At 37.9% G+C, this 15,790-nt stretch overlaps 1 protein-coding gene across 3 annotated transcripts in view; it reads left to right on the top strand.

Moving 5' to 3' along the window:
- The window catches only part of SHPRH (SNF2 histone linker PHD RING helicase), a 40,728-nt gene extending 25,216 nt beyond the window's left edge, over positions 1-15,512 (top strand). For all 3 annotated transcript variants that reach the window (XM_083496228.1, XM_083496227.1, XM_083496229.1), the window contains 14 exons: positions 1,006-1,113; positions 2,830-2,972; positions 3,720-3,893; positions 4,193-4,255; positions 4,588-4,813; positions 6,575-6,718; positions 6,959-7,060; positions 8,702-8,773; positions 9,725-9,913; positions 10,767-10,859; positions 11,156-11,242; positions 12,425-12,603; positions 13,130-13,210; positions 14,496-15,512. In XM_083496228.1, the coding sequence (XP_083352354.1) occupies positions 1,006-1,113; positions 2,830-2,972; positions 3,720-3,893; positions 4,193-4,255; positions 4,588-4,813; positions 6,575-6,718; positions 6,959-7,060; positions 8,702-8,773; positions 9,725-9,913; positions 10,767-10,859; positions 11,156-11,242; positions 12,425-12,603; positions 13,130-13,210; positions 14,496-14,592 (1,758 nt within the window). In that variant the 3' untranslated portion in view covers positions 14,593-15,512. The remainder of the gene's footprint in view (positions 1-1,005; positions 1,114-2,829; positions 2,973-3,719; positions 3,894-4,192; positions 4,256-4,587; positions 4,814-6,574; positions 6,719-6,958; positions 7,061-8,701; positions 8,774-9,724; positions 9,914-10,766; positions 10,860-11,155; positions 11,243-12,424; positions 12,604-13,129; positions 13,211-14,495) is intronic.
- The last annotated feature ends 278 nt before the right edge of the window (positions 15,513-15,790 follow it).

Here is a 15,790-nt window from a genome sequence, read left to right as displayed (position 1 = left end):
AAAAATAAATATGCGTAAGATATTTTTTTTAAAAAATAAAACCAACAAAACTTGATAGGCTTGCTAAAATGGGAGAGTTTTCAGCATATGTTTTAAACAATGTAGTAAAGGTGCCTTCTTAATGTCAGTAGCCAGGAAATTCCAGGGCACATGCCACACATGGAAAAACTCGATCACAAATGCACAACAGGCAGCTTATGGGACTGCAAAAGTTGTAGTTCTGCAGATCAAAGTGATTGAATAGGCACATGTGGGGCAAGGTGAATTTCTTAAATAAACTGGTCCTAAGGAATTAAGAGTTTTATATACCTTAATATCAGTTTATTTTGCTAATGCCATTAAAACATCTAATGCTTAATATATGCTAGCACTAATAAGGTGATAGACAGGATCTCTGCCCAGAGTAGAAATTCACAATGTTAAAGGTAATTATCCAGATAAGTGTTATGGATAAAGTAATATTTCATTGTTGTCCAGAACTGGTAAGTTACGTCTGTTGTTGATGATATTCAAATAAACTTGCGATATTCCAGATAAACTTGAATATCCTTTCTATTTAGAAAAGCTGTGTAAGTTTTGCTGTGTTCTAGGGATAAGGGCAGTCCTTACTGAAATATAGCTATCAAAGAAAATATTCCGTATGGTTGGTTGGTCTTACTTACTATGGGTTGCCCATAGAATCATAGAGTTGGAAGGTACCCCGAGGGTCATCTAGTCCAACCCCCCTGTGATGCAGGAATCTCAACACAAATGTCTCTTGAGTCCTTCTGTAGATTTTGTTTTAGGTAGCAGCTGTGTTCATATGTGATTCTAGCTTGGTATAGCAATTTATGTTGTGGCCTTTCTGGAGAGTGAAAGTAATTAAAAATGGCCTAACACTCTTCTAAAAAACATAGGATTCTATTTCATCTACATTCACTGGTAATAATGTATCAACTATTAACTAACAATGTTGTAAGTATTTCAGTGTTTGGTGTCTTTCTGTCTTTATCATTTAAAAAACAGTGTGAGCAACTCCGTCAACATTATATGAGCAAATCAAATGCAGAAGTTTCTGAAGCCCACCAGGCTTTGCAACCAGTGCTACAGACAATCCATGAACTCCAGAAGAAAGTAAGATTTTGTAATATTTTTGACTTGCCTTTTGATGATATGTGGGAGCTTATAAATCTCTAAAAATGTGTCCATGAAAAGATTCCCTACTGCAACAAGCTGGATTAGAAGTGGAGTTCTAGAAAATTGGCCTTCAGTGGGTTATATCCAATGCTGTAGTTCCATTAATGCAACAGCCTGCCACAGTGCAGGTGAATTTCTACCCGTACAACAGGACTCTCTGTGGTTCTCCTGCTCCCTGCAGCCCCACTCGTGCCTTCAAAAGTCTGCTGCAGAGCAGATTTTTGTGGGTGCAGGGAGGGAGGGAGGAGAGGAAGGCAAAGTCTTGTTATGTGAATTAAAATGTGCATGCCAGTTTTAGATACAACTAATGCACTGTTCTTCCACATAGTTTCTACAGAATAATGTATGTTCACGTTTCTCTGCCTCACTCCTGTCCGTAAACATTTAAGATGCATAAATTGACCTGTGATTATACAAGTTAACAACTTCAATACGTGCAAATGTTATAAAACTTTAGAACTTGCCAAATAAAATAGATAAAGCAAATTTTCTTTATCACAGATTTTTTCTGTTCCTCCAAGGAGCTCATTCCATCTTAGGCTAATTTACCTCACACTTGACAATGGACAAAAGAGCATGATTGGCTGAAGCTCATGGCTGATCCTTCTGAGTCTAGTCTGACACTCTGCTGCTGCACTCTACGAGACACATTGTGCGCTGGGATGATAATGAACACTGATGGCTATGTTCAGGCATAACACTGTGATGTGAATGAGCCTGGGGCTTGCACACAATCCCCCTTCTGCCTTGGCATGGCCACAAGGAATTCAGAAGGTTTCACTTCCCTTTTTGCTTATCCCTGGCATCTTGTTTAATTCAAACTGACAAGTTGCTAGTTTAAAAGAAGCCAGCTCTTTCCTCCTCTTTGCATTGGAGGCGAGAGTACGAGTTTCTGAGGCTTACGTATGCTCATTCACAACACTCTAAACCAAGGTTTATTTTAACATTCAAATGCATCCACTGTGACTTCCTCAATGAATCACATTTGCATTCGTTTCTTCAAATGTAAGTTGAGCAGTCGCTTATACCAGGTTTGGAACAGCAAGATCAAGGGTAGTGTCATTTCTGTAATCCTTAAACAAATGGTGTTTCACTTGGAGATGCTTTGTTTCTCTAAAACTAATAAAAAGCAGTTCTCCAGATGAGACTTGCTTTTCTTTCTAAGAAGCAAAATAACTTTAAGGTAAGAATATGTCAGTTTTTAACATGTAGCTCCTCAAGAAAGATCTTAGGAAATAATTCACTACAATAGGCCTTTCTCTTTTAAGCCTCATTTTGGGGTGTAACATATGAAGAAAGGGGGGGAAGTACTCATGTCATTAAAGAGATATGCTCACCTAATTGCACTGTTTCCACAGTTTCAAATATTCCTCATTTATTTTTCATTGTTAAATCTAGCTACTGATTTGTCTCTCGCTGTCTTAAATGCTACCAAAAATAAGTAAACAGAGTAACAGAAAATACTTAAACAATTGTTTATATTTTAAAATCAGTTTTGAAGTTATCTAAGATGACTGCAGTGTGTCAAAATTTACCTGGGGGAAAGCTGCTGGTCTTGTATTCACAAGGAAGTGTGTGTTTCTCAGGCATGTCTTTTTATCACACAAGATGGGGCACATGTATTTATGGGCCTATTTTCTGTCCTACACCTAGATGCGCTCCAATTCACCTTGGTGGTTGGATGTGATCCAGTCAGCAATACAATATGCTATTGATGAGGAGCTTGTTCAACGGGTGCAAAATGATCTTACTAGCAACTACAAACAACAAACTAATAAACTCTCTATGGCAGACAAGTAAGTCAGCAGCTACAAAGCAATGTTCCTTATCATAGTTCTCAAGTTTTACTCAGTTTGTGACAGCTTATACACCATGCCCCAGGCACTGCTTGCTTGCAAACTTCTGGGCTATCATTTAACATTTGAAAATGCTTCAAATGATGTGTCCAAATACAGCATTGGTTTTCAGAAATGTAAGTCTTCTGTTCCCTTTTATGTTGATTTAAATCTTAGTTGTGCATTAGGTGTATTTTTATGTTTGAGATAATAGTCTATGGATTCATTCATCTCTTTAGCAATTATTTTTGCTCTGGAGCATAACTTTTTTAAAAAAATTTACATCATTTCGCTCTTAAAGCACTATTTTCTAGGAATAAGTAGAATTGTATGTATATTTTAAAATATCAGCTTGGTCACTGGCAATTGTTCCTCCACTTTGGGAGTGTCAGATTGCTTAAAAGTATATATTGGTGTATGCTCTGCATTGACTTGCCCTTTCAGAAAACTGCATTTGTCTTGTATAGGCACATTACCTCACTTATAGGCTACTCACAGAGAAGCTCTGTATTCTGCCAAAAGTCAAAAGCAGAAACGGTTTGCAAGCTGTTAGCCACATAGCCAGTTCTGATTGTTCCCCTGATAAAAATTTGAAGTAAGAGATGCATCCTCATGCCATTCAGCCAGAAGAAGTTGCATACAGTATATGGGCCGTGAGTCAATCCAGTGATTTCAAAATAAGGTTTTGACTTTTCCTGTTTTTGCTAGATTCCGTGACTGCAGAGGCCTTCAGTACCTGCTCACAACTCAAATGGAAGAAGTGAAGAAATTCCAGAAACGTGTGAGAGAGGCTGTGAAAAAACTGGAGGGCCCTCCTTCCAAAGAGGTTATCGAGGCTGCCACTATCTGCCATCTGCGTCCTGTGAGGTTGCCCCTAAACAAGTAGGTGTGAAAACACCTAGACCTCTGTCACTGCGATTCCAATTAGCATTTCTTTTAATAATGAGACACATATCCCACAACTGAAGTGAAGCAATCAAGTGTGTGCATGGATCCTGTTGAGTTTTTAAAAACCTAAATATATTTTTCTGATTCTCATGTTATATTTCTTATTAGGCATCTCAGTGGGGTTAGTTTCCAAATCTTTTTATTAATTGAAAGAATACTGATACCAAACTTTGGAAAATTTAATTGTTTATTGATCTTCTAAATCTTTCTCTTTGTAATATCTTGTATTCCAGCTGTGTCTTCTGTAAGGCCGATGAATTGTTCACAGAATATGAGTCAAAGCTCTTCTCCCATACGTAAGTGATTTTTTCCCCTTTTTGTGCACTTGTGATGAAAGCAAACTTATTTCATTAATCAGAAAGCAGTTTCTGCTGTGACCTTCTATATCCTTTCTGGATAGAAACAAGGTTCCTTCTCTTTGAGAGCTGCTCTACCTCTTGGGAGTGTGAAACTCAGGTGAATTATGTTCTCTTTCACTGTGTTTTTGTAAGGAGAATTGGTATAAGTTTTTAAATAAGGTCACTATATCAAGCACTGTAGTGTTTGTTTGCCTGTTATCTTTGATTTTATTAAGATTCATACAGACTTCAGATATGATGACTACTCTAATTCTTCTACATTATTTAAGTGTAAAGGGACAGATGGCAATCTTTGAAGAAATGATAGAAGATGAAGACGGTCTGGTTGATGACCGCTTACCTACCACAAGCAGAGGTCTCTGGGCAGCAAGTGAAACTGAGCGCTCTTTGAAAGCTATACTGTCTTTTGCCAAAGCTCATCGAATAGATGCCAAGGCAATTGAAGAGGGCAACATCTTCTTGGAACTTTTTGAAGCATGGAAAAAGGAATATAAGGTACAACAGCAAGGAGAAATCATGGTGAAAAGTTCAGAACATAAGGAGCATTTTGAGTTGGTTGGTTGATAGGCATATAGACAACTCATGCGTAACAGTCATAGTGATTGATTTATTTGTAAACCTCCTTTCCACAAAAACTTGCTGCTTACAAAAATTATAATGACAAGAGTCATAAAACAGCAATATATAATGGTGGCGCTGTAGTCTAAACCACTGAGCCTCTTGGGCTGGCTGATTAGAAGGTTGGCGGTTCGAATCTGTGCGACGGGGTGAGCTCCCATTGCTCTGTCCCAGCTTCTCCCAACCTAGCAGTTCCAAAGCATACCATCCAGGGGTCCTTTACCTTTACCTTTTACCTAACAGATAATCATTTCATACAATGATAATTCATTCAATAAAGAATAAGGATGGTAATAATACATAGCACATACAACCACAACATTTCATATGTGTGATCAGTATGTACATTCTTATTTCTGTGTTAGGCAATTGTCACAGGCCACCATGACCCCTTGCATTTCATAATCTTTTGATTTCACTGTTCACAGTTGTTTTCTTTTGGGTGGGTGGAGATGCACATAATGTAAATGGTCTCAGTGCGCAAATACGTAACCAAATATGTTGGGTAACATATACTCAAAAGGTTCTGCTCTGAATAATGAAAGGGTATGCCACAACAAAATGGTTAATGTACCACAGAGCTCTTTGTTATAGATGTTCCCAAAGCAGTTTTCTCTAAACTAAAGGGCTCGTTTTGAAATGCCATTCCCAGCTCTTCATTGCTCATGTCTCAACCCTTAAGTGCAGGATGGAGGCTTTGTCATACAGGCAGTCAAATTACTGGTGCTAATCAGCCATTTATGACATTAATGTCCTTCTAGTGTTGCAAGTGGGGAACAAATTGTCTCTTCGCATACGGTTGCTTTGAGGACACATATGGAGACGTGTTACCAGTGACAGAAAAGGCTGTGCATTTGTATCTTCCATCTGTCCAGTACTAGTAAACTTTCAATTGGCTATGTAGTCTTTGCTGTACTGTACCTGGTAACTCTACCAAGGCCTCATGTTCTGTGATGCATGGTAGCAGCATTTAAAAACTGAAAATTGATTCCTGTGAAGGCATTTTTAGGTTGATATAGTTCTCTATTCCTCAAACTATAGCTGTTGGCTAAGAGAATGAATTGTAAACTAGGAAGCTGTAGGTTAAGTCTCATTTTAGGCAGAAATTAAGTAGTCTTTAGGCAAGAGGTAGTGTCACAGCATTGGATCCATAGCTGCAGTTTGGGGATGATAATAATACAGGCTTCCCTAGGTCATTGTAATGATATATACATGATATATGTGCTAAGAGTACTGTACCTTTAAAATATTGACTTATATTTTCTCTAGTTTGGCTATGTTTCAAGTTATTTTGTGAAAGCAGGCTTTTTATTCTGTCTTTGGACCCTTTAAAAGCAATAACAACCAGGAATTGTGCATACTGAAGTGTGCTTAGTTTTGCGAAAATAGATGGTTTTCCCATTCATAGCTAACACAGAATTTCTAGTTTACTGTAACTTTCTTCTGTGTACCTGTGTGGGTGGGTATGCATATGTTTTGCACTACAAAGTACAGTAATTTTACAGTGCAAAGCTGTAATTTTCCATTAGATTTTTTTCTGTTGGTGTTATTTTGAAATCCTGAGTGCTGGGACACAGAATTATTTGTTAACCACAGCTTACTGTGCTGCTGCTGATTATCTTTTTATCTTCCCTTCAGCTGCTTCATGAATATTGGATGGTCCTCCGAGATCACGTGTCTGCCATTGATGAGCTTGCCATGGCTACAGAACGGTTTAGAGTGCGTCATCCGGAAGAGCCAAAACCCAACCACCCTGTTCTTCACATAATTGAGCCGCATGAGGTGACAAGATTGCATTGTATCTGAAAAACAGTAGTGCTGATTAAGCCACCATTTGGGACTGCTGCTTGCCACTAAACAGGACTTTAAAACCTCAGTCCTGCTGTTTGTTGAATGTTCTTTTTGTAGCATCTCTTCATTGTTTTGGGACTAGATATAACTTGCACACCAGGATTATGTGTTTATTGTATTATATCTAGAGATTGCCTTAATGATCACTGAATGGTTCCATTTCTTTTCTAGGTAGAACAAAATCGAGTGAAACTCCTGAACGACAAAGCAGTTGCCAAATCACAGCTTCAGAAGAAACTGGGCCAGCTCCTCTACCTCACTAATTTGGAAAAGGTAAGGTTGACTTGCACCATTTCCAAATTACATTCACGCGGAACCCTCTATTACCTTGTAGATACGATTTTCTCTTTAATCTTCCCTCGCATTGTTTGAATATCTAAAAGAAAGAAATGAGGGAACAGGGATTCCTACTTTGCATTGGCATTATCCTCAAAGAGATTCTTGGAGCCAAGGCAAGAAAAGCTGTGCTGAGGTTCTGCAGATTTTACCTTATTCTTTCAAGTATGTCCAGTATGGATTTAAAGCGTACAGGATAGACTCAAAACTATGACTCCTTAAACAGCTGTAGATACCTATTGCAGATGTTTGTATACCTATGTCAAGAAGCAGGATACCTTCCAGACTGTGCTTCATAGCTCTAAATAATACAGTGGACCCTCCGGACACGAACTTAATTCGTTCCGGGTGTCTGTTCGCACCCCGAAAATTACTTAAGTAGATGTAGCATTTCTGTGCATGCGCACGGCGCAGTTGAGCGCTTCTGTGCATGTGTGAGGCACGCAGAGTGCTTCTATGCATGCGCAAGGTGCGTAGAGCGCTTCCGGGTTTGCCGTGTTCACAACCCGAAAGTTATGTTACCCGAAGGTAACATAACCCAAGCGTCCACTGTATACAAATTGCTAACCTTCACATAATTGGGACTTTCTGCTGATTTGTCACTGCAAACTGCTCTAATTAAACAAAAGGAAAAATCTCATTCTTCCTTTAATGCCAGCTTTGTAATTTTTAGATCATAGTTATGAGAACTATGCAAGCCATTTTTTGCACAAAATGAATTCATTCTCTCCCTCTCTTATATACATGAACTTACCATACTACATAGCTGGCTAATTCTCAGGGAAGTTTCAAAACCAGTTTGAAATACTGAAGCAGGCTGTTGCCTAAATGATAAAAAAGACAGAAGTCCCACTGGGCTTGTACAAGCTCTTGGACACACCTAAAATTGTCTGGATTGTATTTTAAAATCATGACTCAGAATTAACCCCCTGCGCCCCCCCCCCCCGTTGCCCCTTGGAAGTTTTAATAGTTTTCCATGGAGTTGTTTGCATTCATCAACCATAGTGCTTTAAACAATTCTTTTTAAACAATATCTCTCATAGAAATCCTAAAGTGGATCACTGAATCTCAGACAGCATTTTCTCTTTTAGTTTTATAACTCCTGAAAAATACTGGCTGGAATCCAAATATGCCCTTCTGGTTACAGAAGGGCTGTTGACCGAGAGAGAGAGAGAGAGAGAGAGCATAGCATGAGAAAGTAACCCCAATTCAGAAAAGATTTTTCTTTTTCCACAAGTTTATTAATGGAGTTTGTATGCTATTGTGTGGTTCTCATACTGTAATAATGTAATCCCAAGTACATTATGGCACTGCACTGTAAGATGTCTTCCACAAGCTTGCACAAGAACACTTGGATAGCACTAACACACACATGAGTCTTTGAATCCAAGCTATTGCTTTTATTTTTCCAGGTATTGATTTATTTTTAACATACTTACAAACAGGTCCTATATAATGAATTGCCAAACTTACCACACTTTAAAGTTGTTCCGGCTTCAAATGATTTGTAAGATTACTTTAAGTATTAATTTACTTTTACTCCCTCACCCAAAATGTTTTTCTTTAATACTTCCATAGTCTCAGGATAAAACAACTGGAGGAGTGAATCCAGAGCCATGTCCAATTTGTGCACGGCAACTGGGAAAACAGGTAAGACATTCACCTATGGATTTTTCTGTAGAGGATCTTAAGATTTCATATTTTTAAAGTTAGTGCCAACCAAACTTCCCTGGGGAGAGCATTCCACAGAGAACCACCACAGAAAAGGCCCCTTCTTGTGTTGCCACCCTCTGGACTTCTTTCGGAAGAGACACCTGAAGGGCCCTTGATGTTGATGACAGGGTCCAGATTGGTTTAAGTTGTGTTTTTATGCTCTATTTGTAATTATATCCATTTTACTAACTCCTTGTTTTTTACCTTTCTTTTGACTTTATAATCAAAAGCTCCTTGTGTGTAAATAGCTAGCTAACTAGCTAGCTAGCTAGATAGTTAGATAGATTATAGATATAGATACAGTGGTACCTTATAGCTAGATAGATAGATTATAGATATAGATACAGTGGTACTTAATCCATTCCAGGAGTCTGTTTGACTCCCAGAATGGTTCAGAAACTAAGGCGTGGCTTCCAATTGGCTGCAGGAGCTTCCTGCACTCAATCAAAAGCCGCGGAAGCTGCGTTGGATGTTTGGCTTCCAAAAAAACGTTTGCAAACCGGAACACTCACTTCCGGGTTTGTGGCATTCGGGAGCTGATTTGTTCGGTAGCCAAGCCGTTTGACAACCAAAGTACAACTGTATATAGATTTATAGAGATAGATAGAGAGATATGAGAGATTTTTCTGATTATTCCAGAGATCAGTGTACAGTATGGGGTAGCAACATCACTAATGGCTTCTTCCCTGATTCATGCCTTTAGTATCCTTAAATAATGTGTACATATTAATTGCAACCAGCATTGTAGATGGATTTCTTCTGGGAACTTAAATTCGAATGTTTAAAAATTACAAATTTCTACTTAGTTCTAATGTATTGTCATGTTTGCATGTGAACTCCAACATCTCATATGTCTTTGCACTTACTTGCTGTTATTTCTCCCTCTAGTGGGCAGTGTTGACATGTGGACATTGCTTCTGCAATGAGTGTATAGCTATTATTATAGAACAGTACAGTGTTGGCACCCGCAGAAGTTCAATCAAGTGTGCCATCTGCAGACAAACAACATCACATAAAGAAATCTCCTATGTCTTCACTGCAGAGGCAGCAAACCAAGAAGATGATATACCTGTGAAGGTAAACTGTCATACAGATGGAAACTTTTTATATTGATACAAGTTTCTAATCATCCTGTAAGAGTATTTACATTTTTCTTACTTGGAAGAAAGTTTAGATGGCATGCTGACTGGCAACAAACCTAGATTTTTAGGAGGGAAACCAAATGACTGATTTTTAATGTTTTAGTATGTTTATGTTTGAACTGAGTTTTCTGTAAACCACCCAAGAACTTCAAACATTCAACAAATGTTCTGAATAAATAAATGGCAGCAGTCCGTTTAAAAAAAAAACCATTTTAATCACTGAGATTTTATTTATGGGCAGTTGGAACTTGCTGGTAGTTGAATTTGATTTTGTGAAGTTTATAGTTCTTTAGATAGCAGAACATACTGATTAATCTGTTGATATTTATAGTGCCTCCAACCATCAACCAGCCATTGGGCTGATTGGATTTCAATATACACACCCAATTCCTACACCAAAACCTTCTTACATCTGTAGTCATTAAAAGTTGTGGTCTCATTTAATCCCAGTACTGCTGTCCTGTGTCTTATTTTGTGTTACTTTACGTGTGCCCACTCCACTCACACCTTGTGCTCCACTGCACCTCAGTCTGCAACTAATTACTTTTAATTAAAAAAAAAATCACATGGAGGAACTTCTATTTGAATAACATTTTTGCGAAATGCTTACAATGTTTATGCATAACTTTTAAAAATAGGATAGATTTCTTTATGGAAATCATTTATGGCAAATTTCACTGTATATATTTATGTAAACAAACATATCAACACACAGTGTTACTGAATGACTTTAATCAGATGTGAACTATATAAAGGAAAGATAATCTTCAATTTCTTCTTTTTCAAAGGGAAGTCATTCCACCAAAGTGGAAGCTGTGGTCAGGACTCTAAAGAAAATCCAGTTCAAAGATCCAGGAGCCAAATCCCTAGTTTTCTCAACGGTATATCTAAAAGTTTTAATAATTAAAACATACATTATTCAAAAGGTGGTATATAGCTAGATTGTTTATTTCATACATTTTGTTTACTGCTCGATTGTAAATGCACACACACACACCTCAAAGCTGTTTGGATTGGGTGATGGTATAGCTAATGAAGATAATTTTAAGTTAAGATGAAATTAGGATACATGGGAAAGTGTATCTTCTAGTTTTCTTCCCACCTATTTTAGATGCTGGGTGCTCTGATAAGTACCATCTTGTTTGTAATATGGAAATATCTTCTTTTTATTTTATAGTGGCAAGATGTGCTCGATATCATTGCAAAAGCGCTATATGATAATAGCATGGAGTTTGCTCAAATCAATGGAATTAACAAATTTCAGGTATGTTTCTTCAACTGCTCACTGATTGTAATCTAATCCTTTGCTTTGTCTTGAGAGTATCATTATGAGGATTTCAGAGGACAGACGTCTGCCGGAATATATTGAGACAGGATTCACCTAACAAGTCCCATTAGCAGAAGCCCTGTTCAAGGGTTTCTGCTTGCACAACGGAGCTTCCTCCTATGCCCCCAAAATTGGGGGGGGGGGGCAGGCAAATTCCCAGAACTAGGAGGTAGGGAGAACAGGGAAGATTGTTCCATCTGGCAAGCTGAAATGCTTGTGCTGAAGGAATAATCAGAAGACTGTGACATTGTATTTGAGCTGATAGCACCTAGCACTTGCTTGGCGCAAAAATAAAAAGAATTAAACTGTCAGAGAGCTAGGCTAATTTCAGAGCTACTAGAAAGAGAATGCCCACTCCCTGTTAACTGCAGCTAAGCAAGTCAAAATAACTCGGGAATGTGCATGTAAACACCCTCCCCCCAAATTGTGTCTGGACCAAGCTCCATCTGAAAAGCCCCCTCATTCCCACCTAGCACATTTAATCTCTGAGGTCATCAGAAAGAAAGGAGGCAGCAGCCAGGCAACCCTCTATCATGCCTGAATACATCTGCAGCTGTACTTCATGCCCAGGCACCCTTCCCGCATACCTGTGCTCAGGTGTAGTGCACACCTGCTCTCTCTGTCTCAACACTCTCACATCACATCTAGCCTAAAACTGTTTATTGTGCTTTAATTATTTACAGTGATTTTAATTAGTCATGTGTCTGCTTAGGGAGCCAATTTTGGTTTATAACGTGGGATTAAAATTTAATCACCCATTGTTCATGTTCATCGCTGCTGTGAAGTTAACAGTGGCTAAGGGTTCCATTTCATGCAAGCTTTGAAACCCCTTCTGACTAGCTTCAGGTCCTTTGCTGCAGTGGTGATGAGCTGCTTAACCGCAGGGAAGTGAGGAGGGAAAATTATTCTTCCAGAGCTGCAAGGGAAGGAATAGTTATAGTCATTGTTAACAGGAGAGAGTTATTGATGTATGTGCACCATTACCTCTCAGGTCCACTCTGTAAAGAATTTAGGATTCAAGTGTCACTGGTCTGTCACACTTTATAGCAACTGAATTTGTTCTTAAATATACAGGGAGCTGGTGAAGTTTTGAATATTATTCTTTATTTTGCCTTTCAGGAAAATCTATCTGCATTTAAGTATGATCCCAAGATCAACATATTGTTATTGCCTCTCCATACTGGCTCGAATGGATTGAATATTATTGAGGCAACACATGTCCTCCTAGTAGAACCTATCTTGAATCCAGCACATGAGCTACAGGCCATTGGCAGAGTGCACCGCATTGGGCAAACTAAGTAAGGATCAAAACTGTTTTGGGCTCACCTAACTGCCACTGAATGCAGTGTATGTATAACCACTCTGAGGTTTTCTACAGTTAAGTGGTATATAAATTCTATGAGATAAATTAACTAAATAAATGCAGCATTAGGATTTCACATAGCTTACAGCAATAAATTGAGAGTAAGTGGCAGGTCAGTAGAAACAGGAAGTACCAGCAGAACCAACCACTTGCCAATAACCTGATCTCATAATGACATTGGCTGGTCAACACCTGTCAAAATTTCTGTAGCCAGTATTGTCCTAAAGCTACATTATAATTCTAGCATTTTCTGAAACATAAGTGGTTTATAATACACATCACATGCTTGTTGTTGGAGCTATTATAAACAATAAAGACTATGAAGGCTGTAATCCTAAACTCCCTTTCTAGGGAGTAAGCCCATTGAACAAAGTGATCTACTGCGTAAACTTGTAAGGGATATCCCTGTAAGTGTAACAACGTGTGCTGAATAGTCTTTTCTTTCCCGAAAAAAAAATCAGGCCCACAATTGTTCATAGATTCTTAATCAAAGCAACAATTGAAGAAAGAATGCAGACAATGCTGAAAACTGTAGAAAGGAGGTAAGTAAAGCCTGTCTATACAATATTTCATTTTTCAAATTTGTATTCAAATTTGCAAGGGCAGCTACCCCAGACATAGAAACTGAAATCCTAGACACTTACTGCTATGTAAGTAAGTCCTAGTGAACTCAGTAGGACTTACTTCTGAATAGATATGCATGGTGTTAGAAGCCAGAAAAAAATGTTAAGAAAAATGTATTATGGTGCAAGGGGAGGCATTATGCAAGTGATATTTCTGCAGTCACAAATGATAATGAATTTCTACACAGTACTCACAAATGCAACAAGTGGGCTTGTTGCCCAAAAAATATTGCTTTCCCCAAGCAAAATAAAGCCCTTTGAAGTATTGTGGAAATCAAACCCCTACAGCAGAAGAGTTCCCCTAAGGATCAAACATTTGAATCCTAGGCAGTAAGTAACTGCATGCACACTTAGATATAAACTCATCCTATGGTAATGGTTCTCTTTGTCCTTTTGATTTGTATGTATTTCCAGATCTTTCATGTATGTAGAAAGCCCTATAATCTAAACTAGTGAGGCGGTTTGCCATCACATACGTTCAAACTTTACTCCTCATTGGCATTATTTTCAGGCTACTGGAACTGAAGAGCTTGGGGACATTTTTCCAAACAAAATTAAGACAGAGTGAATTTACTTTGAAATTTTGTACTGTCTGATATTCATAACGAGCCCAGATTGTCAGGTAACATGCAAAGCAGTGTGCACAAAAATCAACGCAGGTTGTTACAGGTGGAGAACTATATACCTGTTTACCATTCACAAGCACAAATCGGCCTTTTCTGTAAGTCTGCTTTTACAATAATAGAGCAATCTAAGTTGGTTTTTTACCATCTTTTGTAGGTAACATAGCATGTCGATAACAACTCTCATAAGATTATTTAAATACACAAAAGCTGTTTCAATAAAAATATAAAATTCTTTTTTTTTGCATATAAAATTCTAGCAACTTTCACAACTTAATTTTGTGAACCTTGATAATACAAAAATGACTAAAGCAAAACACTGGCTTAGAAAGAAAACAGCTCACAAGCAGCTTGTCCTTGCAAACCTACTTTTGACTATTTTCTTCAGGTAAATAGACAGCTTAGTCCACCTTTAAAACCCAGTGCTGTGCTTTTGAGACTCTCCTTTTCAACCATGATCATTGCAACCTCTTTAGTAGAGCTGCCTCTTATATTTAATGAATGTAGATGTGAGCTACATTTCTCATATTTTAAAATGTATTTTTCCTTTCTCTCCTCCGATGTTCCCTCATCCCCCAAAGCCACTCTAGTTCTTCCATGAAGCAGTCGGAGGCCTCTGTGTTAACAGTAGCTGATCTCGCAGACCTTTTCTCAGCAGAAACTGAAGAACTTGAATGAAGCAATGGATTTCATGCTCTTTTGAGACCAGAAGAGGGCCATAACCCACTTGTTTTCAAAGCAACACAACAGAAATAGCTAACTGTTCAGAGGTTCCTGTAGATGTCACTAAACACCCACCCTTATTAGGCTTCCATGAACTGATAAGTCTTTTTAACAGTTTCCACTAAGTTATGTGGTTGTGGATTTCTCCAGCACATTTCTGTTAAGAAGAAAACTTGCACTTTACACAAGCACTACATTAAGTATAGCTTTGCACTTCCAAAGAACATGAACACCCCAGTACAGCTTTTGTTTTGTGATTATTTTTTTTAAAATGTATGACTAGTTGTGCCAGAAAATGGATGGGGATTCACATGCCACTGAAAGCAAGGAGTATGGGTAGATAGTATCCATACTCAGATGTACATCTGAGTTATCCCTGACATTCCTAAACCGACATGAGACTTGTTTGCTCAAGGTGTTTGACAAGACATTGAGGAAAGAAAGCTTTGCATGGCAGAAAAGAGTGTGAAAATCATGAAGCAATTCTTTTGCCTTCATTATATTCCTAGAATTAATTACTAAAATAAGTTAGTCAGTAAGCAAATCTTTTTTCAGAAAGGGCTTCTAGCGGTGCTGACATATTATCATGCAGGTTTTACCAGTTAATCCTAGCTACTAATTTTTAGACACCACTTTGGCATTTGTAATCATTTTCTAGTTATTTATGCTGTGATATTATGTTATAGAAATCTGAAAATAATTTGCTTGTTTATATTTAAACGTTTGCTGTTAATGTCTGCTCTTCTCTTGATAAATTATGTCTTTTGTATGATCTTTTGTCTTGAAATAATAGCTGAAAACATCTGTTTGATAGATTTTTAAACATTCTTGTTTAAATTTTGGATTCTTGTATCCTATTAAACTGGTAAAGCTTCCTCTTGTGTAGCTCACTTGATATCTGTTAATCAATTTAGCAGCCTAACAGAATTACATCACAGGGCAAATGTTAATGCTAACAGATGTGTTTTCAACACTGAAAAATCAAATTGTCAAACTCAAACTGAGATTCAATAAGACAATAAGACAAATACTTGTATGGAATACTCCTGTTAAGAGGGGATTTTTCATAGTATGTCTTCACATGGGACTGCATATTAGAAGTAACATCCACGTGGCTTGCTTGGGCCATCACTTTCAAGTACACCTCTCAAAC

Source organism: Podarcis liolepis (assembly GCF_965112155.1).
Source record: "Podarcis liolepis genome assembly, chromosome: 3".
NCBI classification, from domain to species: domain Eukaryota; kingdom Metazoa; phylum Chordata; class Lepidosauria; order Squamata; family Lacertidae; genus Podarcis; species Podarcis liolepis.
The sequence above is the reverse complement of the archived record's forward strand: the minus strand, read 5'-3'. Positions and strand labels throughout refer to the sequence as shown.